The 25,634-nt window shown below is 55.0% G+C and overlaps 1 protein-coding gene across 1 annotated transcript; it reads left to right on the forward strand.

The window, feature by feature from the left end:
• On the forward strand, positions 1 to 25,058 carry HK1 (hexokinase 1). Its single transcript, XM_062579529.1, has 19 exons — positions 1 to 148; positions 2,202 to 2,364; positions 5,390 to 5,538; positions 9,756 to 9,875; positions 10,580 to 10,675; positions 11,587 to 11,686; positions 11,767 to 11,950; positions 13,788 to 13,943; positions 15,472 to 15,705; positions 16,205 to 16,509; positions 16,739 to 16,887; positions 16,988 to 17,107; positions 18,223 to 18,318; positions 19,251 to 19,350; positions 21,085 to 21,268; positions 22,148 to 22,303; positions 22,432 to 22,665; positions 23,263 to 23,437; positions 23,987 to 25,058. The coding sequence occupies exons 1-18, from the start codon at positions 86 to 88 to the stop codon at positions 23,405 to 23,407; spliced, it is 2,754 nt and encodes a 917-aa protein (XP_062435513.1). The 5' UTR covers positions 1 to 85; the 3' UTR covers positions 23,408 to 23,437; positions 23,987 to 25,058.
• The last annotated feature ends 576 nt before the right edge of the window (positions 25,059 to 25,634 follow it).

The following is a 25,634-nucleotide window of genomic DNA, read 5'->3' on the forward strand; positions in this document are numbered from 1 at the left end:
CGGGCGGCGCGGCCGTGCCGTCCCATCCCTTCCCTTCCCATCCCTTCCCAGCCCGTCCCGCCGCATCCCTGCGTGCGCCGGCAGCATGATCGCCGCCCAGCTCCTGGCCTACTACTTCACCGAGCTCAAGGAGGACCAGGTCAAAAAGGTAGGGCCGGCGCCCCGCACCCCCCCGACCCCCGAGGGACGAGTATTTTAAATATATATATATTTTTTATTTTATCTTTCTGCTGTTTCCCCGCGCGCCAGCGCCAGGCCTGCGGGAGCGAAGCGCCGGGGCATCCGCTCCGGAGGGCCGCGGAGAGGCGGAAAAAAACGCAAAAAAAAAAAAAAAAAAAAAAAAGGAAAAAAAAAAGAAAGAAAAAAGCGCCCCTTTTTAACGTGCCTGTTTCCGTACGGATGTATTTTTTGCCACGCGGGGAGGCCTGGCCCCGAGGAGGAGGGTTATCCGGAGGGGGGCTGCTGCCGCCGGCGCCCGCCGGGGGGGGGGGGAGCGAAGCGCAGCGCGTCGCCCGCCCGCCCGCAGCGTCGCCTGCTGCAGCTGCGGCGTTTGCGGGAAGCGGCTGCGAGTCACGCTTAAAAGGCAGCTCGATCGATCGATCGATTGATTGTTATTATTGGCGTTACTGCATCTGTTTCTCCCCGCTGCGGGCGGCTGCCGTCGCCCGCCGGCTGCGCGGAGCCCCGTTGCCCGCTCTGGGGGCCCGGCGGGGAAAACCCGTCGCGGCGGCCGGAGCGGTGCGGCCCGGGGCCCGGGGGGGCCGGCGCCGCCGCCGCGCCTCGCTTTCTCCGCTCCGCTTCCACGGCCGCGGCCTTTTGCCGGCGGGGCCCCGCGCCGCCTCCTCCCCGGGGGCCGCGCCGCCGCCCGCGCCGGCTATATTTAGACCCCCCGAGATAAGCGCCGGGACGGGGGGAGCCCTGCGGCGTTCCTGCAGGGAATTAACTGGAGGCCTGTGCCGCACGGATGCCGTTGTCCGGGTGCACGGGAAGCGTTTCGGTTAGGGAGCTGCTGAGGCTGCCTTATGCGTTGGCCTGGCTTGGTTTGGAGCAGGGGAAAAATAATAAATCAACCCTGTTTAAAAGGCGGGCTTGGCGGTTTTGACGGCCGTCAGGCGCCTTTTCCCGTTGGCGTGTTTTCGGGATGCGGCCTCGCCCGGCCGCGGCGCGGTACCCGGGGGTTTCGCTCCATCCCGGCGCGCTGCTCGCTGGCAGACGTGCGTGCATGGCTCCTTGGCCGGGCCCTCCCGCCGCTCCTGCTTCCGGAAAAGAAACACCCGCCGCCGCCGCCGCTGCGTGCCGGGGGGCCGCTCGCAGCATCGCCGCCCTCGCCCCCCGGCACCGCGGCCCCCTTCCCCCTGGGGACGCCGCCGCGGTCGCGGGAAGGGGTTAAAAGCACGGCCCGGCTGGGCTCTGCCGGGGTGCAGCTGGCGAGGGGGGGCGAGGGATACCTGCGCTCGGAGAAACTGCTGCTTCCGTGTTTGCCGGGCTTTGGGCGCTCCCTGAGCGTGAGAGTCTTCCCCCTGCTCCCCTCCTGTTTTCTCTTTATCCCCCTCTTGCTATTTGGCACGTATATAATTCCCCCCTTGCTATTTTGCATATATATGTTTTATCCCTCTCCTGCTATTTTGCATATGTACACGTATGTATTTCCCCCCTGCCATTTTGCAGTTCCTGGAGCGTGAGGGAGGCGGCCGGGTGCCCGCGCGGCGGCCTCAGAGGCGCGGGTGGCACGTCGCCCACGGACGTGGGGCGTCCGCGCCCCGAGGCGGCGTTAGCCCCCTGCCCGCGGCCCGGCCCCGTGACGGGGAGCTAGCGGGGCCTGAGCTGCCCCCCGCCTTGCCGCCGCCTCGCTCCCTGCGATGGCGTTTTAGGAACCAAAAGCCGGGGCGCAGCAGCGTTGCGAGCGGGCAGAAACAGGCTCGTGACGCCTGAGCTGCCCCTTGCAACGCGCTGCGGCTCCTGGCGAACCCTCCTTGCGCTCCGAGGCCGATTAAAAAAAAAAAAAAAAAATAAATAAAAAAGAAAGCCTGTGCAAGGCCGGGAAGCCCTAGGCGGGCGCCTGGCAGGGGAGCGCTCGTGTCTGCCACGTGAGACGGGGCGCCAGCCCCGGGGTCCGGGCGCTCCCCGGGCTCCCGAAGCGGCGGCGCGGGCCGAAGCAGGGCAGGCTCTCACTCCGCCGCGGCGTGTGCCTTCCCCTCCAGATCGACAAATACCTTTACGCCATGCGGCTCTCCGACGAAACCCTCATAGACATCATGGCTCGCTTCAGGAGGGAGATGAAGAACGGCCTCTCCCGAGACTTTAATCCCACGGCTACGGTGAAAATGCTTCCTACGTTTGTGAGGTCCATTCCCGACGGATCAGGTAAGGAGCTCAGCCTCGGTTTTGAGCGTTAAACACGGCGTGCTTGGGGGAAGCCTTTTAGAAAGGAGGCAAAGTGCTCCCAAGGATGACAAAGCAGTTTGCATCCCGGCGAGCGAAGGAAGCATCTCGGCAGCAGCCTCCTGTCCGCGCGCAAACCTGCTCGAGCTGGTGCCGGGGGATCTGGCGGTTCCTGCGTCGAGCCCCCCTGATGGCGGCAGAAGAGCCCTCTCCAGCCATCAGTTCACCCAAATCAATGCATTTACATAGAGAGCTGCCTGCCAGCAATCAATACCTGCGTGCAGGGAGTTTTTTTTTTTTTTTGATTTTATGAAATTCATGCTGATGGGATTTGGGGTTTTAATGAATGCAGTGGCCTTTGCAGTTTGCTGCAGCCTCTCCTCCTTCCTGTATTTCTCCCCTCCTCCCCCCCCCCCAGTATGCAGAATTTGATCTTCTTGGCATAGCTTTGCTTTCTGGTAGTTACCTCTTGCAGACCGTCTTTGGGGAGATCCAGGGAACTCGAGGAGCTCGCAACGTGTTGCTTGAAGACCCCTGGCGCTTGGCTGTACCAAGCGTTCTCAACTTGGATGCAGGACTCAGTTTTTCTGTGATCCGTGTATCTTATGAAAAGGGGTAAAGAGCTCTCAAAAACTGGAAGAGATGTTGCATTGGTGTCCGAGATCAAGATTGCCCTTATTTTTGTGTTTATTATTTAGTGGTAACACTGGATTTGCTTTTAATGTGGAACGTGGGTTGCTTACACGTATTTTAGTGCCTGTAACAGATTAAGTCCCTTTCTGCAGCAACTGCCCAGTTGCAACTGTGTTACACAGTTGCTTTACACCTTTAAAGTCTCTCTTGAATTAAGATTGAGGAATTGTTGGGTGAAGGAACATTAAGCCTGGTGTTTAGCATCAGTTTGCGCTGTCTAGGAGGTGGCAGTCTTTGCTAGTTCTGCTCTGCCATGCCTTCGTGTGGCCTTAACACCAACTTCTTAATTGCAACGTGATTTTTCTTTTCTTTTTTTGTTTTTTAAAAAAAGGAGAGGGTGAGCAAGCTCGAACGATGGGCGTGCTGTGGGTAGGGCAGCGGCAGTGTGGAGCGAGAGCGAGCAGCCCTTCGCCTGGGACGGGCGCTGGGTAACGCGATAATCGTCGAGCGTGGGCTGAATAGGCAGATTTCTAGCATCTCCTTGGGAGGCCGTTGGAAACGAGGGCAAAACCGTTCTCTCGTTTATCTAAAAAAGGTACTGAGCCCCCCCTCCATCCGCTGGGAAGGGTGCAGGCGATTTCTGCCTTTCGTCCCTCTGTATGAGCCGAAGGCATTTTTCTGGCCCCTCTCTAATTTCCGCCTCGTAAGCTCTCCCCTCCTTGTCTAGTTGTTATTAGGAAAGCTGATTATTCAGGAATAAAAACCCTGTTGTTTAGTTGCAGATCTCTGTTACTGTACTTTAATAATAAGGAGCCTTTGAGCAATATTTTTTTGGAGATTGTAGAGATGTTGTTCTTAGCAGGGTAATTTTTTTTTTGCTTTGTTCTGACTTAATTTGAACGAACAGCAAGCTTTTGTCCAGAACGTTTAGGACAGTATCTCAAGTTAACTCAAAATGCTTTTCGAGGGTCTTCTTAAACCCAAGTAGTAGGAGTTAATCTACACTTTATTAAAAAAAAAAAGTGCAATTAAAACTACTACAAAAAAATGTCACTCCTGAAACACTCTGAAAGAAAGCTGTTACTTTGCATATAGCAAACCTTACGTTTTAGCTTTCCTTTTTCACCCCAAAGGATAACTCTCTCTAGATTTTGCCTTGCAAGGGGCCTGGCTGTGCTGGCAATCAAATGCGCTCGCCCGTTAACGTGCCGCCGGAGAAGACCTTTCTGAAGTGCGCTGTTTGTTTGGAGTACGTACTAGGGTGCATTTAGGCTTGAAAAGGAGCCATCTGCTCCGGTGTTGATTTTCCATTAAATAATGGAGGTAATGGCTTACGTTTGGCAATTGATACTCTATTACGATGAAGGTTATTCAGGTATTTGGCTTAACGAGACGCTTGCGATAGGCGTTTTTCTTCCGGCCTCGTCACGCTGAAGGAGGCTGTGAAGGACTGAATTTGTCACGCAAAACGCGAGACAGGGGACTGCGTGCCCGGTGCCTGGATGGGGTCGCGTTTTAAAAGACGGTCGTGTCGGAACAAAACGATGTTTAAAGCCCTGCTGTTTGGAAGCAGCTGGGGAAGCACGGCACGATCTGCAGTTTGGATGCTGAGAAAGCATCAGTCCGTGCCTAAGGCAGCCAGAAGAAGGAGCTACGTCGTAACGGGGTGAAATCACGAGCGTTACGTTAAGGGGCTACGGGCCCACGCGGCGTGTCGTGAGGTTTGTTGCGTTTTCTGTGTGGAAGCTGCTCTTCTTTGTGGCTCCCGGAGGCTCGTCCAAGCCCAGGAGGGTGAGTAAGAAACATCCACCAGGAGTTAAAGACAACTGTAGGTAGTTTTGGCCCGTGCACGGGCAGAGCAACCTCAGAGACAAGTTTGGGTCTGGAAACCCTAGCGGGTAAATCGCAGACCCAGCGCTACTTTTTTCTTTGGGGGGGGGATGGCAGCGTGGGGTCGGAGGGCTTTGCGAGCTGAGTTGAAGGTTGAGGCGGCTCTTCGACAGCTTATGGTCCTCTGGACTGTTAAAGGTCTTTCCGCCCTGAATTTAAGTAGAAGAGGGAAAACGGCGAAGGTGTCGGGAACGGCCTTCCCGACGGCACGGCTGAAGCTTGGCAGGAAGAGCAGAGGGCAGGCCGCGCGGCGGGGCCGGCTGGCGACCGCCGCCTGCCCCGCTGCCCCAAGCGCTGCCGCCTCTGCTCCCTCCTCCTCGGCGAGGCGAGAGCACGGCCCGGCTCGGCTTGGCCCGGCTCGGCCCGGCCCGGCCCGGCTCGGCGCGCGGCAGGCGGACATCGCTTGCCCCGAGCCCTTTGCGCTTGCTGGTACGCGCTGGCTTTGCGCGTTGCGATTACCGCGTGCGTCTCGTCTTCCCCACAGAGAAAGGAGATTTCATCGCGCTGGATCTCGGTGGTTCTTATTTCCGAATTCTGCGGGTGAAGGTGTCGCACGAGAAAAAGCAGACGGTGCAAATGGAAAGCGAAATTTATAATACGCCTGAAGACATCATGCACGGCAGCGGGACCCGGGTAAGCGTCTTCTCCTTAGGGCTTATCTCTAAAGATGGGCTGGTGCTGTGGTATCCCTGTAAAAACAGCAGCGCTGTAAATCTTTCGGCCGAGTTAGAAAAAAATAGAAGTAAAAACAGAAGTAAAAATTTTGTCTCCTATAGCAAAGTTACTTGCCCCAGCTAGGAGCAAAGAACAGGAAAACAAATTAGTTTCTGCGAGCAAATAGCAAGACCAGCTCCGCAAAGGAAGCGCTAGGTCATGGATGGAAACATTGAGGACAGCGCGAGAGTCACCTCTGAGGAGCTCGGCATTCGTGAAGAATCACGAGTGCCTTAAAAACATCACAGGAAGCTGATGGGATGGTGTGGGACAACTTCAGCTTGATTTTTTGCTGCGTAAAGGGAATGGGTTTTTAGTCTCCCGTGTTCTAAGAGTGGAAAACAAGCAAATTGGAAATCCAAGTAAATGGATCCAAATATTGTTTGGAAGAATTTGTTGTCTTTTTATGATTAAGAAATGGATTACAGTGGGTATTTTACATACAAATGTCTTTCTGCATCAGTGCAACACAAACCGGGTAATTTTTGTTCTTGTTGTTTTTACACATTTTTTTTAACGGGATGCTATTTAAGAACATAAGAGACCTGTAGGAAACTTAGTCTCTTTTAAAAGAACGAAAAAAATCGTAAAATGATGCAAAGGGCATTTCTATCCTTAGTGTATTTTCTGTAGTCGTTTTAATAAACTTAACGTTTATAGGTGATAATAAAACTGTAGGTGATGGTAATTACTCTGCAGTAATGTGCATCGGATGGCAATCGTTGCTCGTAAGTAGCATTGATATAAAAATTTTTGCGGTATCTGAGTGACAATAATAAAGCACACTCCCCTTAAAGACTTTTCCCAGTATCGTTACTTTGTTATCTGGCCGAAAGGACGCACGGCAGCTTTCCCACGGAGAGGTTTCGGAGGGGAGCTGAGCCAAGCTGCCTGTTGTGGACGGAGATAGGGAAATAAGTATTCCTACGAATAAGCGTTGCCCTCTCAGCGTAGGCAGCGGTTCCTGGCGCTCCTTTGCTCTTCCCGCTGTGGGCAGCGGCCTCGTCCTGGCTTTTATTCTGGGCTGTGGAGAACCAGTATCACGGAGCTCGGGCTGATAGGTGTTGTCACAGCTTTTAAACTAGAAAAGAGGCAAGCAAGGGAGGCTTCCACTCCCCCTGGGGAGAAGAGAAGCAGCTTAGACCAACCTGGTGGAGAGGCAGCCTAGATAATTTCCAGTGTTTAAGTACCCCGAGAAGACTGGAAGGATCATCAGAGCTAGGTCTGGGTCCTGAGATGTCCCGTGACAGAGACTATCCGCAGCGGAGATGTTCGCTGTGCCGTGAGACCGTGCAGGGAAGCGTGACGGATGCCAGGAGGCACCCGAGCGGGTGGCGATTTGGGCCTGAGGACTCTGACGTTCCTGATTCAAGTTCTCCTGAAGCTGCGAGCCAGATCAGTGCAATACTTGGAGGGAACCTCCTGCGTGGTGTAGGTTACTAATACGCTTTTCAACAAGCTGTGTCATTAACTTTGGTGAGTTATACGCTTAAAATCCGAGGACATAACCAGCTTATCGGAGGGATCGTGAATTACGACTTCGTGCCTCGCTGGCACAGTTCGTTTTGATATTTTCTGCTCCACTGCATTCAAGCTTCTATTTTTGTCCACCTGTCAGGCACCAGTAGGCTTCGGCAGTTCCCTGCTGGAGTCAAGGGCAAAGCGCCTATTGACTTCAGCAGTGTAATAGCGAGTCTAAACTCTGTAAGAAGTCTTCCTCATCGGCTCGGAGAACCGCGGTGCATTTAAGGCTTGATTTACGTGTTGCTTTTGGTGTTCTGCAGCTCCTGGAGGTAGGCTTTGGATTTGTAACTGCTCTCCTGCTCTGTAGCTGGGGTTTCCTCGCTCCTGAAGTTCTTGGTAGCTTCTCTACCAAGGTGACTTGATCTGAACTTGGATATTCAGATGCTTGCCAAAGTTTGCTGGCCCCCAGCCAAACCAACCCTTACAGAAGCTTCTTGGCGTCAGACTTGAACAGGCAATATCGTGACCAGAGGAAGTAACGAAGCCTGATACTTTATCACTCAGTGTCTCGTGGTTGGATCCGTTCAGGCCCTTGAGAGTGTAAATTTTGGTTGCTTCCCTCTTGGCTGGAGCATTTATTCTGTCTCCTGACATTTAGCAATCCTAGCTGAGCTCATACTGCTGCCTGCCGCACACAAAACCCGTAATTTGGGTTTCTCCTCCGTCTGCCTGCCCTGTTTTAATGAAACCTGCAGGAACTGCGTAGCGTTGCTCTCCTGTCCTGTCAGCTCTGAGGTTTGCGTTTTATTATGGGCATTGCACATATAGCTGCTTTCTTGAGTCTCCTTAGGAGCCAGCTCAAACTGACGGTAGCAAAATCGATAAATGCGGCTCTTTCCTTTCTCCTTTTGAGCAATGTCTCCTTGCTGTACTTTATTTTTTTTAAATTTTTTTTAAAAGAAGTTCAGCAAGACTGTAAAGTATGGACTAGATGCTGCTATTGCAATGTCACGGACGTGGCTAATGGTTAACTCGCTCTGCCCGTGCGCGCGGCGGCGGCGGGCTGTGCACGTGCCGTGCTGACTGCGGCGTGCTCCCCGCGTGCCTAACGGGCCCGCCGGGGCGGTCGCCCACGAGCGAGGGGTCACCTGAAACCCCTCTGCGCCGGTGGCTGCTCGTTGTGCACGAGGGGTTTCGTAGCAAAACTCGGGCCTCCTGTCCTCTCCGTTCCTGCGCGGCTTGCAGGCGGCCCATAGCTGGTGTCCGTAGCCCTGGTGGCAGCTGAAAGTTTAGGAGGATTGATGGAAACCTTGACAGACACGTGCAATCCTGTTGCTGCTGTGCTCCTCTCGGAGAAATTGTTGTATTTTATTGCTTAACTAAAATTCTCCTTTTGGCTGAAAACGGCGAAATAGCTGAGAACAGCGTTACGGAAGCGCAGCGCGCTTTCTTTTCCCGGCCTTGCTGTGCCTGCTCGGTGGAGGCTCCCTGGTTTGCCTGGAGCCCGGAGTGGCAGCGTTCCCCCTGGGAAACCCCTGCAGCCGCGCGTAATCAAGTTTGATCTCGTTTTAGGAATGGGTTTAGATGCGTTCTGTTAGACGCTGGTGTTACAGCGCTGCTTCTTGTCCTGCTTCAAACGGGCAAATGTTCCCTCTCGGTCTCAGAATCGCTGCGGAGACTGTGTAAAGCCCGGGGAGCTCAGCGCGAGCAGCAGCCGGGACGGACACCTGTTTGAGCTCCCTCCCAGTTATCCCTGCTGTTCGGGGCAGTTTTCCTGCTTCTGCCCACCAAAGCTGTGGATGGATTTTTTTTTCCGCCCCCCTCTCCAAGGGAGCTAAAATGTGACGTTATCTTTTGGGACGAGAGGGGACTTGGTGATGGGTTTAACATCCATTTACAGTTCAAGGAATGTCTGGGTTTTTTTTGTCACTGGTGCAGACCTGGGAGTATTTATGTTGTTTTGATGGACGAGGCTTCATCTCTGCCTTGCGACCAGCTTCGAGCATTGCAATCTGCCTAAGGGCCTTTCCGAACAGCTGGGAGCGGGAGGCCTCCCTGCCCGCCTCTTGCGCCCGTGCGCTCGTCCACACGTGCGGATCCTGCTGCCGGAAAACCGGGCGCGGGATGGAGAAGGCAACGGAGATGTTGCTCAGGCGTGTTTTCGGGTTGGTCCTGCACGGTGACTTTGCTGGTCTCAGTAGTGCCGAGTTCAGCAGATGCAGGGCTCTCCCCTCTGCGTCTTGTAAAAGTGCTTAGCCTCCTGGGGGATCCCATCCCACCTGCTCTTTTTAAGATACTGCTACTTATTACTGAAGGATTAAAGAATATTTTGTTCTCATTGAATGCAAGTAGAGGTACTATGGCAGGCAGCAGAGTCACATGCCGCTTGTTCCAGGAAGAGCGTTTTTATATCAGTGTAAAAGATGCCATGCAGAACTAGATGCATTAAACAACAACTGATTTTGTAACTTATTAATTACTAAGGTGTTAATATATGCTACCTCAGAGTTTTTCTTAATTCTGTCATTAAGTGTCTTAAAAAATTTGGAGCAGGTATGTTCCTCACTCCCCCCACCCTCGTAGGGCGTTTGAAATATTCTCTCCCCTAAGCTCGATCTCGATTCATGGCTGTTCTGCTTTCTCTCTCTCTCTCTCTCTCTTTTTTTTAATAGCTTTTTGATCATGTTGCTGAATGCCTGGGAGACTTTATGGAGAAACAGCAGATCAAAGACAAGAAATTACCGGTCGGGTTTACGTTTTCTTTCCCGTGTCGGCAATCCAAGCTGGATGAGGTAAGAACACGTCATGACTTTTTTAATGGGCGGAAGAGCTCCCGCGTTATGAAAATGTGGCTGTGAAAGCAGCCTGGTCCCACCTGCCTGGTCCGCTTCGGCGTGTGCTCGGAGCAGGGAGGCATGGGGCTCGGCACGGGGCTCAGCGTCACTACAGGGGGTTACAAGAGGCCAGGGAGGGTGTCTCATAATAGTAATATATATTAAAAAAAAGTGGTACTTTTGGAGGTTGGAAAAACATGTATTTTCTGGATTCTGCAGGCCAGATTTGTTCCTGGCTTGCCTCTGCTCCTGCAGAGATCTCCAGTCTCCTGCATTTTGCTTAGTTTCATCTTAATTTTTGGTCTTTTGTCTTATTTTCATTCCTCTTCATCCTTGTCAGTATAAAAGTGAATAGTTAAGTGGTTCTCCAAGAAAAACTGGTGAGGAGTAAGAGGAAGAAGAATGGGCTGAAGGGATAAACGCAAACAAATCCCGTTCTAGCAAGGGAAAGGGAAAAATGTTTCCCATCTCTCCAGCGACTGTTGGTGAGGACCAAAGACCATCGGTGGTCCCCGATTGGGTTGGTAGGTCGCACCAGGAAAGAGACCTGAGGGTACATTTGACGTTAAGGAGTCTTGTTTTGGACGAAGAGGAGCAAGGTCGCGGGTGCGTCTGAGCTCGCGCTGGCCCCGTGTTTAGCTGTGACCCTGCTGTTCCATCAGGGCGTCCTGATCACCTGGACCAAGCGCTTCAAGGCGAGCGGCGTGGAGGGAGCGGACGTCGTGAAGCTGCTCAACAGGGCCATCAAGAAGCGGGGGGTAAGCCGCGCGCTCTCCTCGTTTGGTTGCACGCCCGAACCAGCTGGCGTGCTTCTCGGTCGTGAGTCCGCGCGGAGCCGAGCCCCGGCGTGGGCCTGCCGTCCCGCCTGGAGACGCGCGCTGTGGGGCCGGTGTCCCCCGCCGCCCCCGTTCCCGACGGGCGGTGGGGGCGGCGACGTCGCGGTGCCTCGCTGGCCGAGCGGCGCGTCGATGACCCGACGTGCGGCTCCATCGCGAGCGGGGCCGTGTTCGCTCCGGGCGGCGGCGGACCCCTAAGTGAGCCCGAGTTTGACCGTCGGCACACGGCGTTGCTGGGGTCTGCTGCTGCGTCAGCCCTGGGAGGGGGTAGCGTAGCGCGCCGCGCGCCGCGGCAGGAGCGATCGCACGGCGCTTTGGTAGGCTAGCGTTACTTGCTCTTGTGCATCTGGTAAAACCTTTGCTTGAAAGAAACATCGTAGACGTTTTAAATGAATTCCAAGAGAGGTAGGCACCTTGGGAGTATGTTTTCTAGACCTGGCTCCTCAAAAAACGTATCAAATCGCTCCATGATCTTTTAATTGTGGAGTTCCTCCCCCTCTCATGCACGCGTCTGCTTTTCTTTCCCTGTTCTGAGGGTGTTTACGGGACAGCGGGGTCTTGCTCCCTGCAGGCTCCGCTGCTGCTTGTGCTGCTTGTGGTTTGCCCGGTGCATTGATCTGCTCTCTCTGTATTCTTGGGTATGGGATAGGGATTGATAGAGTAGATGATACTTTTTTTTTAAAAAAAAAAAAAATGCAGCTGTGGTGTTTAGACATGCAGTTTATCTGCCGTTACTGGGGAACTTGGTGGGAACAAGCAGGGCTGGTGATCAGCACAAGTGGTGTTTTCCAGAGAGTCCGCGTGGTACCGGTAACGCTGTGTTTCCCCGTCAGGACTACGACGCGGATATCATGGCAGTGGTGAACGACACTGTGGGGACCATGATGACCTGCGGCTTTGACGACCAGCGTTGCGAAGTCGGCCTGATCATCGGTAACGCACGTCGCCGCGGCAGCGCGCGCGGGGCTTGTTGCTTTGCGCGCGGCGTGTTTCCTGACGTCCTTTCCCTAAAGGCACGGGCACCAACGCCTGCTACATGGAGGAGATGAGGCACATCGACCTGGTGGAAGGCGACGAGGGGAGGATGTGCATTAACACGGAGTGGGGGGCCTTCGGGGACGACGGCTCGCTGGAAGATATTAGGACCGAGTTTGACCGTGAGATCGACCGCGGCTCCCTCAATCCTGGAAAACAGCTGTAAGTGAGGCTGTTACTTGCAGGCTTTCTGGCTTCTGCTGATCCAGGTGAAGTTATTCCCTCTCAGGAGGGCCAGAGGGGCCCCGTGCTGCTGGAGCGGTGGCTGAGGACCACCCGGAGCTGCCTGCCTGGTGGCCAGGTGGCTGGGAAGAGGACAGGGGCTCTCCTGAACCCTGAATAGTTTGCTCTTTGCTTCCAAATTGTGCCGCAAGCAGCTGCTGAAGCGGAGGGGACCTTCCCTGGGAAGTGCGGGATCTGCTCAGGGTTATAAATCTCCCCGTTAGGGCTGTGGGTATTTACTTTGTTGGCTTCAGTTCACAGCTTATCGCTGCAGTTCTGGCCTGAGCTAGGTGATTAAAATTAACTTAGGCTTGTTTGTTATCTTAATTATTGTACTGAATAGGGTGAGAGAGCAAACTCTGAGGTAGAGCGGCTTCCTTGCGAGGTCCTTAGCGTCCAAAGCTGCCTGTGTTATCTCAGATCTTATCTCAAATTTGCATTTGGTTTATCAGGTAATTCAGATGCATCTTGTCTTCAGAGTCGTGATTTGTTTCCACACTCACGATTTATTTCCCATCAGCTCTAGCCCTGTCCTGCTCCTGCTTTTCAAGCAGGTCTTGAGCCCTCACTCAGTCCGGATGTGGCTTTTTTGATTGCACTGGTGCCTTATCATTTTTTTGGTTGGTTGGGTGGTTTTTCTGACTTTTGCCTCGTACGCGGCAGTGTTGCGAGCGCTGAGGGAGACCAGAGCTGAAGGTTGTCGGTGGGCTTTTGAAGCGCTGGGCTGGAGGAGCCGCCTCTGCAGAGCCAGGGCCCAGAGCGCGGCGGGGGGTTCAAAGCCAGTGGAGGAAGGCAGGCCCAGCGCGCATGGCCCTGGGAAACCCGGGAGGAGCTGGGGTAGTCCGGGGAGGAGGAGGTGGAAGACAAACGCGGTGACAGCTCTTGCGTAGCTCACGGGTATCTGCAAAAGGAAAGGGATATGCTGCCCGCTGAGGACAGGACAAATAGCTCTTCCTCAGCAGCAGAAGGAAGATTTTGGTGAGACGTAAAGACAAACTGTTTAATGTCAGGGGTACGGCAGCACGGGAAGAGGGTGGCTGCCACCTCCATCCCTAGAGCTTGCCAGGGACAGATTGGACAAAGCTCCGGTGCTGTTGAGTGTGTGTCTAGCACTGACCATGGGGATAGAAGATAGACTGGAAAAACCACAAGGTCCTCCCATCCTCACTTTCTGTGGTTTGGGGAACATCTTATATTACTGAAGAACCTCCAAAGTCACCTTTGCTTGTGGAGGCAGTAAAAATGGGGGGGGGGGGGTTATGAGAAGGCACAGCAGGCAGATGACTGCCAGCTGGAAACAAGTATTTTTGTTTGATTTAATTCATTATGTGCTCTAATTTATTAAAGATGTTCTTGCTTCCTTTGTGACTGCTCTCTAGTTGTTTGATCAGTGCTGTTAATAAATAAATAAATAAATAAAAAGGCATAAATTCCCTCACTTGCTGGTTCAAAGCCTGTTCCTGTCTTATGTAGTGAGGCCTTGCTTTGTGTTCGCCTGAACCCTTCCTGGCGAGAAAGCCCTGGTGCTGCAGGAGCAATGCCCTTGGCTTGTCTGCAAGGAGCTAGCAGGGCCCCTCGCCAGGACGAGTGCTGGGCATGGCCACCAAAGCGATAAGATTTCAGCGTTCATTGACATATACATGCAGTTTTTGGCTCTCATGCGATGAGCGTGTCTTCCAGCTCCCTTTTCAGCTTGCTCTATGAGTTCACTGGTTGAAGAATATTTTGAGTAAAACTGAAGTTTGCCTGTGGTGACTGCTGCTGTCCTTCCCTCTAGGTTTGAGAAGATGGTGAGCGGGCTGTACATGGGGGAGCTGGTCAGGCTCATCCTGGTGAAGATGGCCAAGGAGGGGCTGCTCTTCGAGGGAAGGATCACCCCCGAGCTTCTGACCAAAGGGAAGTTTGAGACTAAGCACGTTTCCGCCATAGAAAAGTGAGTACCTCGCTCTTTATTCCCTGCCCCAGAACATCTCTGAACTTTTATCTTGTGGTGCTACCGTTATGGGGAACAGGTTGTGTTGAGGATGGTTTTCACTGTGGCCTATCTGAGCCCAGCAGCACTGGCCAGCACCCTCTCCTCCAAGCTGCGAAGGGAGGTTTTGAGCTATGCGCTGGTGGTGGTATTGCCCTTTTCCTGGAGTTAACTGCTGGTAGAAGCAACCCGAGGCTGAGCCTGCTTGCAGGGACAGCAGCTTTCCCGTGCCTGTGCGTGATGCTGCTGCTCACAAGCCTCTGATGTCCCTGCATGGCCACTAAGCGCGGGAGTGAATTGGCAGAGGGCCTCCTGCGAAATGCTTGTGTCGCTCCTTGCCGTCTCCACGAGATCGCCGGGCAGGGAGAAAATACGAGCGACAAAGAAGCCGGAGCGCTCGGCCCCGGCGGCGGTGGCGGGTGCTACGTGCCAGCCTCCCGGCTATGTGCTGGTTGGTCTGCTGCAGCGCCGTTGCCCTTTCGGCCAGCGCTTACTGCCTGTTAAACTTCTCTTTGCTGGGACTGCTTGTGCTGTGTTCGTCGGGCCAGCTTTGCCTTTTGAAAAGCTTCCGGTTTTCATGCACGTGTGGCGGTAGCGTTGGCAGAGCACAGCGCCCCGGGGACGCCGCCAGTAACTTCCACAAGCCTGTTGCGCCCTGCCTTGTACTCGTACCCCGGCAGACTGCCTATCTAAGCAGCTTTCCACTAACCGTGTGGATCCCTCTGCCTTAACCGCAGAGGTCTGGGTGGAGCCGATGCAATGTCAAACAACAGTGAAAAAATGGGAGGTGGAAACCAGCCAGGGACTTTGGTTACTGAGAGCAAAATTTGTCCTGAAATTCCGCCCCACACCCCTAAGAGCACATTGGTTATATGTATGAGGCAGTTTCCAGTTTCTGTCCATCGCTAGTCAGATGCCAGAGCCCTTAAAAAGATGCGTGGAGTGTAGCTAGCAGTGGCAAGATATACACACCACAATATTTTTTTCTTTTTTTTTTTTTTCCTGACCGTGACTGAGCTGGATGTGGGGGGAGCTTCATCCAGAAGCTTTGCTCTCAGGCTGGGTGCTAACGTGGGAAACCTCAGCACAAGGGGCAAACGTTCAGCGAGGTTGTAAAAGTCTCAAAAGAGACCCGTTAGATCACTTGGGCAGCTTTAGCTCTGGGTTTTGTTCTTCAAGCTGCGCTTAATTTATCAAGACGTACAAGCATGCGAGCGCGGGATTAGCCGCAGGCTCAGGACTTTGCTGGCGCTTCCAGCTCCAGCGAGAAGAAGCTGTTTGAAGTTCACAGTGTCGGTGTGACAAAAATGCATTTAATTCCCCCGGTCTGTAGAAGTGCTCGGAGGGTCCTTGCTGATTTCTCTCTAACGCCCTTCTCGAACTCCCTGCGGGGTTACTGCGTGTGGGACCACCCGTGGTCGGACGTGCCTCGGTTCTGCTTTCCGTAGCTTCCCCCTCAAGCGTGCGCTGCGCAACTCTCTCTCCGCAGGAGCAAAGAAGGCCTGAGCAAAGCCAAAGACATTTTAACCCGCCTGGGAGTGGAGCCGTCGCACGAGGACTGCGTGGCCGTCCAGCACGTCTGCACCATCGTGTCCTTCCGCTCGGCCAACCTGGTGGCGGCCACGCTGGGGGCCATCCTCTGCCAGCTGCGGGACAACAAGGGGGTCGGCCGGCTCCGCACCACCGTCGGGGTGGACGGCTCCCTCTACAAGATGCACCCGCAGTAAGTCCCGTGCCGCTCCGTGGACCTCCCGGGACGGGGGTCGCTTTGAGCCGAACGTCCCTCTGTGCCCGCGCGCTGAGCTTTCGGGAGACCTTCATCGGTGGGGGTTGATCGCTCTCTGCAGCTTAAGCTCAGCTGTTTCGAAAGTGACTGCGTGTAACACCGTCCTCTTGGAAAAATTGGTGCTTACGTTTCCATGCCTTTTTAAAAACAACCTAGCTTGGTCCCACCCCCCGTTTTTTAACAGCTATTGTTTTAACCAAACAATTGTTCAGGTTTGTGTAAAATTCAGGAGGAAGTTGAGACCTTTTGCGCAGGGTTATCCCCTAACCTGGCCGCATCTGTTTGGCGAGAGTTCTAGTGTCAGAAATGACACAGCCGCCCTGGCCCCTAATCCTGCTGGCCTTCGGGAGTAGCTGCTGGCCTCCACGTGCTTGGTGCTGGCGGTGGCGGAGGAGGAACCGCGGGTGGTGGGCTCGCAAGCGTCCCTTCCCCACAGGTACGCCCGGCGCTTGCACAAAACCACCCGGCGCTTGGTGCCCGACTCGGACGTGCGGTTCCTGCTGTCGGAGAGCGGCAGCGGGAAGGGGGCGGCGATGGTGACGGCGGTGGCCTACCGGCTGTCGGAGCAGCACCGGCTCATCGATGAGACCCTGGCCGAGTTCAAGCTCACACACGAGCAGCTGCTGCAGGTGAAGAAGAGGATGAGGACGGAGATGGAAGCGGGGCTGAAGAAGAAGACCCACGAGACCGCCAAAGTGAAAATGCTGCCCACCTTTGTCCGCAGCACGCCGGATGGGACAGGTAGACCCTGGGCAGCTCTCGGCTTTCCAGAGGGGCTGACCAAGTTTGTCCTTTTCCTGAGGGAGCTACTCTGTGGGCCCTCTTTCTCTTGCTAATTAAAAAAAAGGAGGGAGAAAAGGTCTGAAACAAACAGAGCGGCACCTAAAATCTTCATTGTGATAGACGCTTCCACCTTCTGGGCAAAAGTGGACCTCTTTTTCTAGATCTCATTTATCCTATTCTTTTACAGAGAATGGAGACTTTCTGGCACTTGACCTTGGAGGAACGAACTTCAGAGTTTTGCTGGTGAAAATCCGCAGCGGTAAACGGAGGACGGTAGAAATGCACAATAAGATATACGCCATTCCTATAGAAGTGATGCAGGGAACTGGAGAAGAGGTGAATTTGTGTGCTCCTCTTCTGCGGCCCGGCCGCTTCTTAAGTACACTCCTGAGTGTGTCGCGTACAAATTCAAACGTGTAACTTCTTCTCTTTCAAGCTGTTTGATCACATCGTTACCTGCATTTCTGACTTCCTGGATTACATGGGAATAAAAGGTGCACGGCTTCCTCTTGGCTTCACGTTCTCCTTCCCTTGCAAACAGACCAGCTTGGATGCTGTAAGTTCATTAGTGTCTTTTGTAGCTGCTTTTGAGCTCGCGCCAGGCCTGACTCATCCTCCACCTTCCCATCAGTTACGTGATACTTACGGGAAGGTTGTACGAGGGCAGGGTTTGTGCTCTTGCCTTGGTCAGTACAGCTGCTCCTTTATGCTCCTATAAATAGCTCCTTGGAAGGCAGCAACGCAAATGCTACTCAGCCTGTGGCGAGTAATAGCATTCAAATTTCCCATGGCGGTGATGTTCCTCTCTTTAAGCGTCGTTGGCTTTTCCAGTCGTATAAACCTGTTGAACTGTGCTAGTTTTCCTGGAGCCCCTGCTTTTGCGGGCTGCCAGCGGAGTCGAGGTCCGTCTGTCCCTGCTGCCAGCGACCTGCCTCCGGCGCAGCCTGCAGCGTGCCGGAGCACCCTTCTCCTCCTTGCTCTCCTGTGACATGGGTTAGCTCTTTAACTCCCACACATTTCCACGTGTGCAGGTGCCCTACCCCTTAGTGTTGTTATTTATTTATTTATTTGTCACAGCTGCCTTTGGACTCTGCTGCATTTTATGCTTTGTGCAATAGCGCTTTCTCCTGGTGATATGTGTTTTAGTGAGCCATGCCATAGCGTTTTTGGAAAAAGTAGTTTCCCAGCCTTGAGTGCTGGCATCTGATGTTTCCTTTTTTCATTTTCCATCTTTGGGCAGGAGGCTGAGCGATTCCGTCCTGGAAATTTGGAGGCTAGGCATAATTAGTGGTTTTAGATGCAAAATTCCAAAGAGGTAGCGGTCCTCCTCCTCCACAGAGAGCCTTCTGTGTAACTTCATGAAATGCTAGGTGTACGGAATAAAATTGGAGTGTTAGCAAAAATAAGGTGAATATTCATGCGTAAGGAAAAGGAGAAAATACAGCAATGTTAGGAGCAGCATTCGGATGTCCAGCATGCAACAGCCCTTGGTCACTCAGCTGTGTGAAGCACGGTTATGGTTTTGTGCGCTTATGGGCCAGGGGGGCGGGTAAATGCAGGGAAATTATCAGACAGAGACGCTGGGTGATTCTCCCTCGGTGGATTGCAGGATTTGGAGCAGGATATTGTGCACAAGGAAATTTAGTAATAAAGTATTTTCTTTCTTTTTAGGGTATCTTGCTCAACTGGACAAAAGGATTTAAAGCTACGGACTGCGAGGGAGAAGACGTGGTGTATTTGCTCAGAGAAGGAATCAAAAGAAGAGAGGTGACTTCTCAGTTTAATTTATTTTTTTTCCCTCCCTCCTACTTCTCGCTCTAGAATTAGCAGACCCTGCGGGCCCGGCTCGGGGTTGGTGCACCTCGGGGTGACCGGCGGTGCCCCCCTCTCCACGCAGAGGGCGTCCGGCAGCCCCGTCGCCCCGTAGGGCGGTCTGGAGCGCGCGCAGCGGGGACGGGAGCGCTGCGCCGCCGAACCGAGAGAACCGAGCTGCGGCTGTCGCTTCTCCCCTTGCTCCCCCCTCCGCCTCCCTCCCTCCTTTCCCGGGGGCTCCCAGCTTTGCCGAATTTGGCAGACCTCTCGAAGCGTACGTCAAACCCGACCGCCTATTTCAAACCCAGCTGTCCCTGTATCAGAGTGTGGAGAAAGTGGGATTTTTCAATGGGTTGGAAAGTCTCTCGGCGCAGCCTAAGCGGGAGTTTCCCCCCTTGCCCTTGGAAAGGGCTCGTGCAGCTTAGCTGAAACTTGCTAGGAAGAGGAAGAAAAATGCTGGAGGAGAGGGCAGTAAGTAGTAGGTTTGGCAAATTTTTGTGAGCAAGTGGGGAAAAAAAGGCTCTCCAGAACCTTGGCTACGGGGTTTGCTGCCGGCACTGCTGCGATGCAGAACGGCAGCAGCCGTCGGCGGCGCGCCTCCGTCAGGGGTCTGTAGTTGAGCACGCCTAAGCCGAAGTCGACAGGCAGGATTAGGCTTTCTTCTGATGTCGCAGCCTGCGGTACAGCACGTGAGGAACTCGAGCTACCTGCTGGAAGATTAAGTTCCTATTTCTGCATGTGTAAAATCCAGGGCAGTGCTTTCAGTTTCCTCTTCCCAGCGTGTTTTGCTGGTGTCCCCTTTCACGCGTCCCCTTTTGGGTTGCGGGTTGCCCCCAAACGCTGGTCACTCTGGAGAGATCTCACTGGTTTATTTTGCTTTTCCGCAGGAGTTTGACTTGGATGTGGTGGCTGTGGTGAACGATACGGTTGGCACAATGATGACTTGTGCCTACGAAGACCCAAATTGTGAAATTGGACTCATTGTGGGTACGTGCTAGAGCTGCTTTTTATTCAGCTCTTCTTCTTCTTATTAAACAGTACTGTCGGCTAAAGCAGGCAAATTCCTGGAAGGAGCTGGGGGGCCGGATGCAGCCGCCGGCGCGGTGCCGGGCTGCGTGGTGTCCTCTGCGGTGGGGTGGCCGAGGTCTGGCTGTGAGCTCCCATGGAGGCATCCCCCTTTCTGAACTGAAAACGTAGCTATGGTGTCCAGGAGTGAAAGGCTTTGAGACTACCAGATGTCCCCTCAAAAGCCACTCCCTAGAGTATCTCGGTTTAGCCGGCGCCGGTTCTCCCCGCCGGGCGCTCGGAGAGCCCGCAGCTCGCGGGGGGCACGTGGCCTCGGGGGATGAGCGCGGAAAGGGGAGCGGGGCGCTCCCGAGAGGCGGGCCGGGCGCGGTGGCTGACAGCTCCCTTCCAGCCGGGAGGCAGCTGAAGCAATCCCAGTCCCAATCCCCGGGGGGACGGCTGGTGCCATCTGCGAATGCCACGCTCGGGCGGCCGGCGCCTCGCGGCAACGTGAGAAATGTGCTCTCGGGGCGTTGCCCGGTGGGAGAGAGAGAGAAGGTCCCGCAGCGCAGCAGAGATCTCCCCCAAAGAGGGGGCCGAGGCGGCCCGGAGCACAAGCGAGGCCTTTAGGTTGCAAAGCGGCTCTTAAGGAAATGAAACGCCGCTGATTGCCTTGGAAGGTGTCCAGGGTGAGTCAGCACGGCGCGGTCCCAGGAGGGCGCCCTGGCGGCGCGGCGCTGCCGGCGGCGTGTCCGTGGGGCAGGAAGGGCGGTGGGTGCTGCTGACCACCGCCTCTGGCACCTCTCTGAAACAGCAGAACCGAGGCTTTGGGTCTCCTCTGCCAGATGCTTGGGAAGCTCCTGCAGATGAGACCGGGCCTCTGCTCTTCCTCCACTGGTAGCAGGAGAGCCGCTGGCGTTAAATGGCATCGCTTCAACGCGGAAGTGACCTTTCTGTCCGAGAATCGATTTAAGCAATTGAATTTTGTGCATCAGAAAAAGAAGAAAACAAATAAGAACTTAAAAAAAAAAAATCATTTAAAATACCCAGTAATACCCATAGAGATTTTCTTTGCCTCATGCCTCAGAGCTTGCTGAGGTTCGCAGTTAGGCAAATTTTCCCTTGAACTTTGTGGGTCCTTAGGCTTTGTGAAAGGTGCCTCCTAACTTCAGAATCGAGGTGGTCGCTTACTGTGGTTTTGGGTTAAGAAGCCCCAGAGGTGGGCGTGCTGGAGGGGCCGCGCTGCTCCTCCTCCGCCTAGGACATGGATTTGCTTTGCTCCGTTGCGGGCATCTGAAGAGGTGCTGATATGGGGACCGCACTCGATCTGGCCACTCTTTGTGGTCGACAGAAAGGAAGGAAGAGGTCTCCCCTGAAAGTGCTTCAGCGTGGCGATGACCTGAAGCACTCTATAGAGGTCTCTCTCTTTCTTGCTAAAGGCAACTAGCTGCACACCCCATTTCTGAGCCTAAATTTAGGCAGGCTGAATCCTGCGTGGGGGCCTCCTGGGCTCCTTGCAGCAGCAGCAGCTCGTGCGGTATTGGCCACCCTTGATGTGGGATTATTGAAGAGGTTTTGTTGCCATGCTGAGGAATGACTTCACCGTTCGGGAAGTGCACGTTCAAGATCTACCAGAGGCTTTGTCAGGGCGCTCATGGTTGTTCCGGTGTTGCTTTGATTCAAAAAGAGAGTAATTTCAGTGTTTGCCTCTTTCAGGAACCGGCAGCAATGCCTGTTACATGGAGGAGATGAGAAACGTGGAGATGGTGGATGGCGAGCAAGGAAGGATGTGCGTGAACATGGAATGGGGAGCTTTTGGGGATAACGGGTGCCTGGACGACATCAGGACAATATACGACAAGGCAGTTGACGACTATTCGCTAAATGCTGGCAAGCAAAGGTACCGGGCAGACTGCTGTGCTAGGACCAAGCCGGGCGGTCTCGGGTGTTTCTAAGAGATGGTTGGATTTCTCGCAGTCAGAGAGAGCGTAAGAGCAGCACGTGCTGTCCCGTGGGATCGCCCTCGTCCGCCCTTCTCCTGGTAGCTGCTTTTTTTTTTTTTTTTTTTTGTCTCCAAAAGAGCGAGTGGCTACGACCTTCCCTCTGCTGGACGAAATACCTCGTGGTAGAGGACCTAGCTGTTGGCCTGAAGGCTGGGTCCCGGCTGGCGGGGGGAGGCCCGGCTCACGCGCGGGTGCGTCGTTCCCTGCCCCCTCGAGGAAGGGCTGCCGAGGAGCCGCTGGCGTCGGCGTCGCCGCAACCCGGCCGAGAGCGCGGGGGTTGCTGCCCGCCCCGGCTGCTTCCCGCCCCCCGCGAGCCTTCCCCTCTCCGTAATTTTTCACTGCCGTGCTTTGGGGTCAGGCTAAGGGGGCTGTTAAAGAGGCTGTGCGACCAGAGGAGATGACTGCGAACTGGGGGGATGCAGAGAAGTTGGCAGGTCCCGGGGCAGTAACTTGTTCCGGGAGGAGCTGGACGCTTCAGAGGGAGGATGCTTGCTGGGTACAAGCCTGAGACGGTTCATATTCTTAAATGGACTGCGTGGCCCGAAACGTCGCGGCCGGGTCCCTGAGCCCTGCCGCCGCCGGATCTGGGATTCCCTCTGCGGTGGGCAGCAATCCCGGGAAGGTGCTGGATGTGCCTGGTCACATCATTTAACTTGCACAGGGTGTTTTGCAGCACGGGGCTTGCCTTTTTCTTTTTTTTTCTTTTTTAATTAAAAAAAAGGTGTGGGGGGGAGGAGCAGCCTCCTGCTGAGACGCGCCGCCGTCTCCTGTTGCAGGTACGAGAAGATGATCAGCGGCATGTACCTGGGGGAGATCGTCCGCAACATTTTGATCGACTTCACCAAACGGGGCTTCCTGTTCAGAGGCCAGATTTCGGAGACGCTGAAGACCAGGCACATCTTCGAAACCAAGTTCCTCTCCCAGATCGAGAGGTGAGAGCACGGCGCCCTTGGGAAGGGGGAAGCCGGCGCGGAGCCGGACTCCGGAGCCCGCTCGCTGCCCGCGGCGGGGTTGGGACCGCGGGGAGCCCCTCACCTCACGCCTTGCTCTCGCCCCGCAGCGACCGGCTGGCCTTGCTCCAGGTGCGAGCCATCCTGCAGCAGCTGGGGCTGAACAGCACCTGCGACGACAGTATCATAGTCAAGACGGTGTGCGGAGCGGTGTCGCGGCGAGCGGCGCAGCTGTGCGGTGCCGGCATGGCTGCGGTTGTAGATAAAATCAGGGAGAACCGGGGACTTGAGCACCTGGAAATAACGGTCGGTGTGGACGGGACTCTGTACAAGCTGCATCCACAGTGAGTATCTGCCCACGATCCGCGGCGCGTTGCTGCGCGTCCTCTCTCGCGGCCCACCCGGAGCCGGTGCCTCTTGCCGGCTGGGGAAAAGGGCCGGGAAGGGAGAGCCTGAGGGTGGCCGGGGCTCCCTGAAAGGCAGCGGGGGAAACGGAAAGGCCTCCAGCAGGGTTCGGAGGGCTCTGCCAAGCAGGAGGTGGTGAAACTTGCTGGGCAACTTGCAGCGCAACAAGGGAGTGATCTGGGCTCACAAAAAGTAAGGCAGGGAGGGTGTTGGCGCGCAGCAGGGCGGAGGGGAGAGGGACTGCCACGAAGCAGCGACAGGCCAGAACAGGAGCCCGAAAGAGCGGGCGACCGGAGGGGGAGAGGTTGACGTGCCCGTCTGAGCCACGCGTGGGTGGGAAGGAGAAGACCGTACGTGGTGCCTCCTCTCCTCTTTTCTGCAATATTAGAGAGGCCGGGCTGGGAGAGGTTTCCAGCATTACCGCCCTTCGCGTGGCGAGAGAGGAAGCGGGGCAAGGGCCCGGGCGCTGTCGCAGGGTCTCCCTGCCTGCCTGCCTTCCTCCCTCACGGCGGCCGGCGGCTTTCTCCCTTCTGCAGCTTCTCGAGGATCATGCACCAGACCGTCAAGGACCTGGCGCCCAAGTGCGACGTGACGTTCCTGCTCTCGGAGGACGGCAGCGGGAAGGGGGCGGCGCTCATCACGGCGGTGGGCTGCCGGCTTCGCGACGCCGAGCAGAACTGAACGCCTCCGTCCCGGCCCCGATTCTGTCTTGTGAGCACTTTCTCATAGAGCGGCTACTGCCTAGTCCGAACTGGCCAAAACCCAGAACTCGCTGCTTTATCGGGGGGAAAAGAATAAAAATAAAAACACAATTAATGGCATAAATAGGATGCAAGGTAGAACGTGTGCTGTTAATAATATCTCCTGTTTCCGGACCCCAATCTGCATGTTTCTTATTCACCTTGTTGGTACCTTCCCCACCTGTAGGTCCTTGAAAATCAGTCTATACTTTCTGCAACTGTCAAAAACCAGTTGTTGTCCGAGATGAGATTGCCCCCGGGTGACGTGCGTGGAGAGCTGCCCTCGCCCCACGCGCGACGTGCCCTTCCCGGCGTCCCCGCGGAGCGCGGGGCCTTGCGCCTTCGGAGACGGCGGAGCGGCACCTCCCTCCTTTAGATTTAGGGGCGGCTGCGGCCGCGCCGCGGTGCGTCGGCGCCGCGCGCCCGGCTCTGCGCGCGGGACTCGGCGACGCTGCTCGCTCGCTCGCCGCCTCGATCCCTGGTCTCCGTCGCGGTAAAAGTAAACGCCTTTGTCCCACAGATCTGGTTCCACTGGTGCTTCCCGCTGCTTCTGTGAACGGTGTCGTGTTACCGAGCAAAACCTGTAACGTTTCGGCTAAAAATCCCTGAGGAGCAAAACACAGCGAGGTTGGTGGCTGGGGTAATCCAAATCGCCAGGCACGGGAGATCGGGCGACTCACGGTCCCGAGGCGGGCTGCGCTGGACTCCTCTCCGCAGCGGTTCTCACGGAGGAAAAAAAACAACCAAACCCCCCATTTTCCGTCTCTTGTGGCTAGCGTAGACAGGGGCGCTGCAGCCGCCCGCGGCGAAGCGGTGTCACGTGGCCGTGCCCTTCCTTCTCGCGCCTTAACTGGGTATCTGCTTCCACTCAGAGCTTTAACCTTTAGTACTGTTCAGCAGCCACTCAAAACGCGACAGCTAAAGCTAAGGAGGAATTGGAGGCTTTGATTTTTTTTTTCATTTTGGCTTTGAGGACCCAAGTGCATAAACCTGCCAAACCGCAAAACCAGAATCAGACCCAGCTTGTTCCAAAAGCTAAAGCGACCGCAAAGATTACACGCACTTGGTGTACCGTGTCCTCCGTCGAGTCGCTGCCCTTGTTGTGTTCACCTAGCAGTTACTTCTTAAAAGTAGGTTAGGAAGGCAGAGTTAAACGACACTGGCAAGTCACAGCACTGTCTTTCTGCAAAGAGGGAGACCCCCACGATAGCGTTTAATTCCCCTTCCTCTACCACCACGAGAATTTGAGATCTCTGCATGGTTTTCCCTCCTCTCTTTTCCTGCAGAAAGTAGGCAGAAATTTGCAGGCTGCTCCTGCTTACGTTCTCTTTGCGCCCCCTAAGATTTGGATTGCCCTGCCTCTTGGTAACACTTCGGTATGCGTTACGGTGCACTGTGCGTGAGTGTCGTAAAGTAACACGTGAGTCACAACCAGTCCTTGCAGCTTTAAGTGTGTGTCTACCTGAAAAATTGCATGCCTAACTGGTTTTGCAAAGGTAGAGAGTCTTTTTACTTTGCACACTAGTAGCTACGATACTAGTGTTACGTGGTATTTGTGGAAAATATTAAACGTTTTTTTTGATGTGTGTTAACTGGTGTTCAGTGGTTCTTTCCAGAAGAGATGCTGTTGGCCGGCGGCTTAGCGCTCTGGGAAATACCTATTGTGCAGGGAGAGCTGCGGGCTAATCCCGGCGGCGCCGGCGTTTCGTGCGCCTGCGTTTGCCCCTGCGCGGTCGGAGCCCCGTTGCAGTGGGGGGTCTCCCCCCAGTGTCCCCCCCCCCCAACACCTTGTGTTCCCCAGCGGCTGCCTGGGGTTCGGCGGGGGCGCGGAGCTGACGGGCCCCGAACCCGGAGGGCGAGCGAGAAGGGAAAACCAAGCCTGCTCCCCGTGCGACGGCGAATATCGGAGGCGCGGCCGTGGGTGGATTTGGTTATTGGATCCGGCTCGTATCAACAAGCGGGGAGTCCCCGCGCGCGTGCAAGAGCGTGACTTTTCCTACCGCGGGCTGCAGGAGCGGTGCTCGGCAAGGAGCGGCGGCCCTTTCCGGGGGGGCCCTGGGGGCTCTCCGTTTTCGAGCTCGCTTTTACCCCAGGAAACTGCTACGAGCTGCGGCCGTGTCTGAGGAAAGGTCCCCGATGTTGTGTTACCCAAGCAACGACCGAGATGT

Source organism: Rhea pennata, chromosome 7 (assembly GCF_028389875.1).
Source record: "Rhea pennata isolate bPtePen1 chromosome 7, bPtePen1.pri, whole genome shotgun sequence".
Lineage (NCBI taxonomy): Eukaryota > Metazoa > Chordata > Aves > Rheiformes > Rheidae > Rhea > Rhea pennata.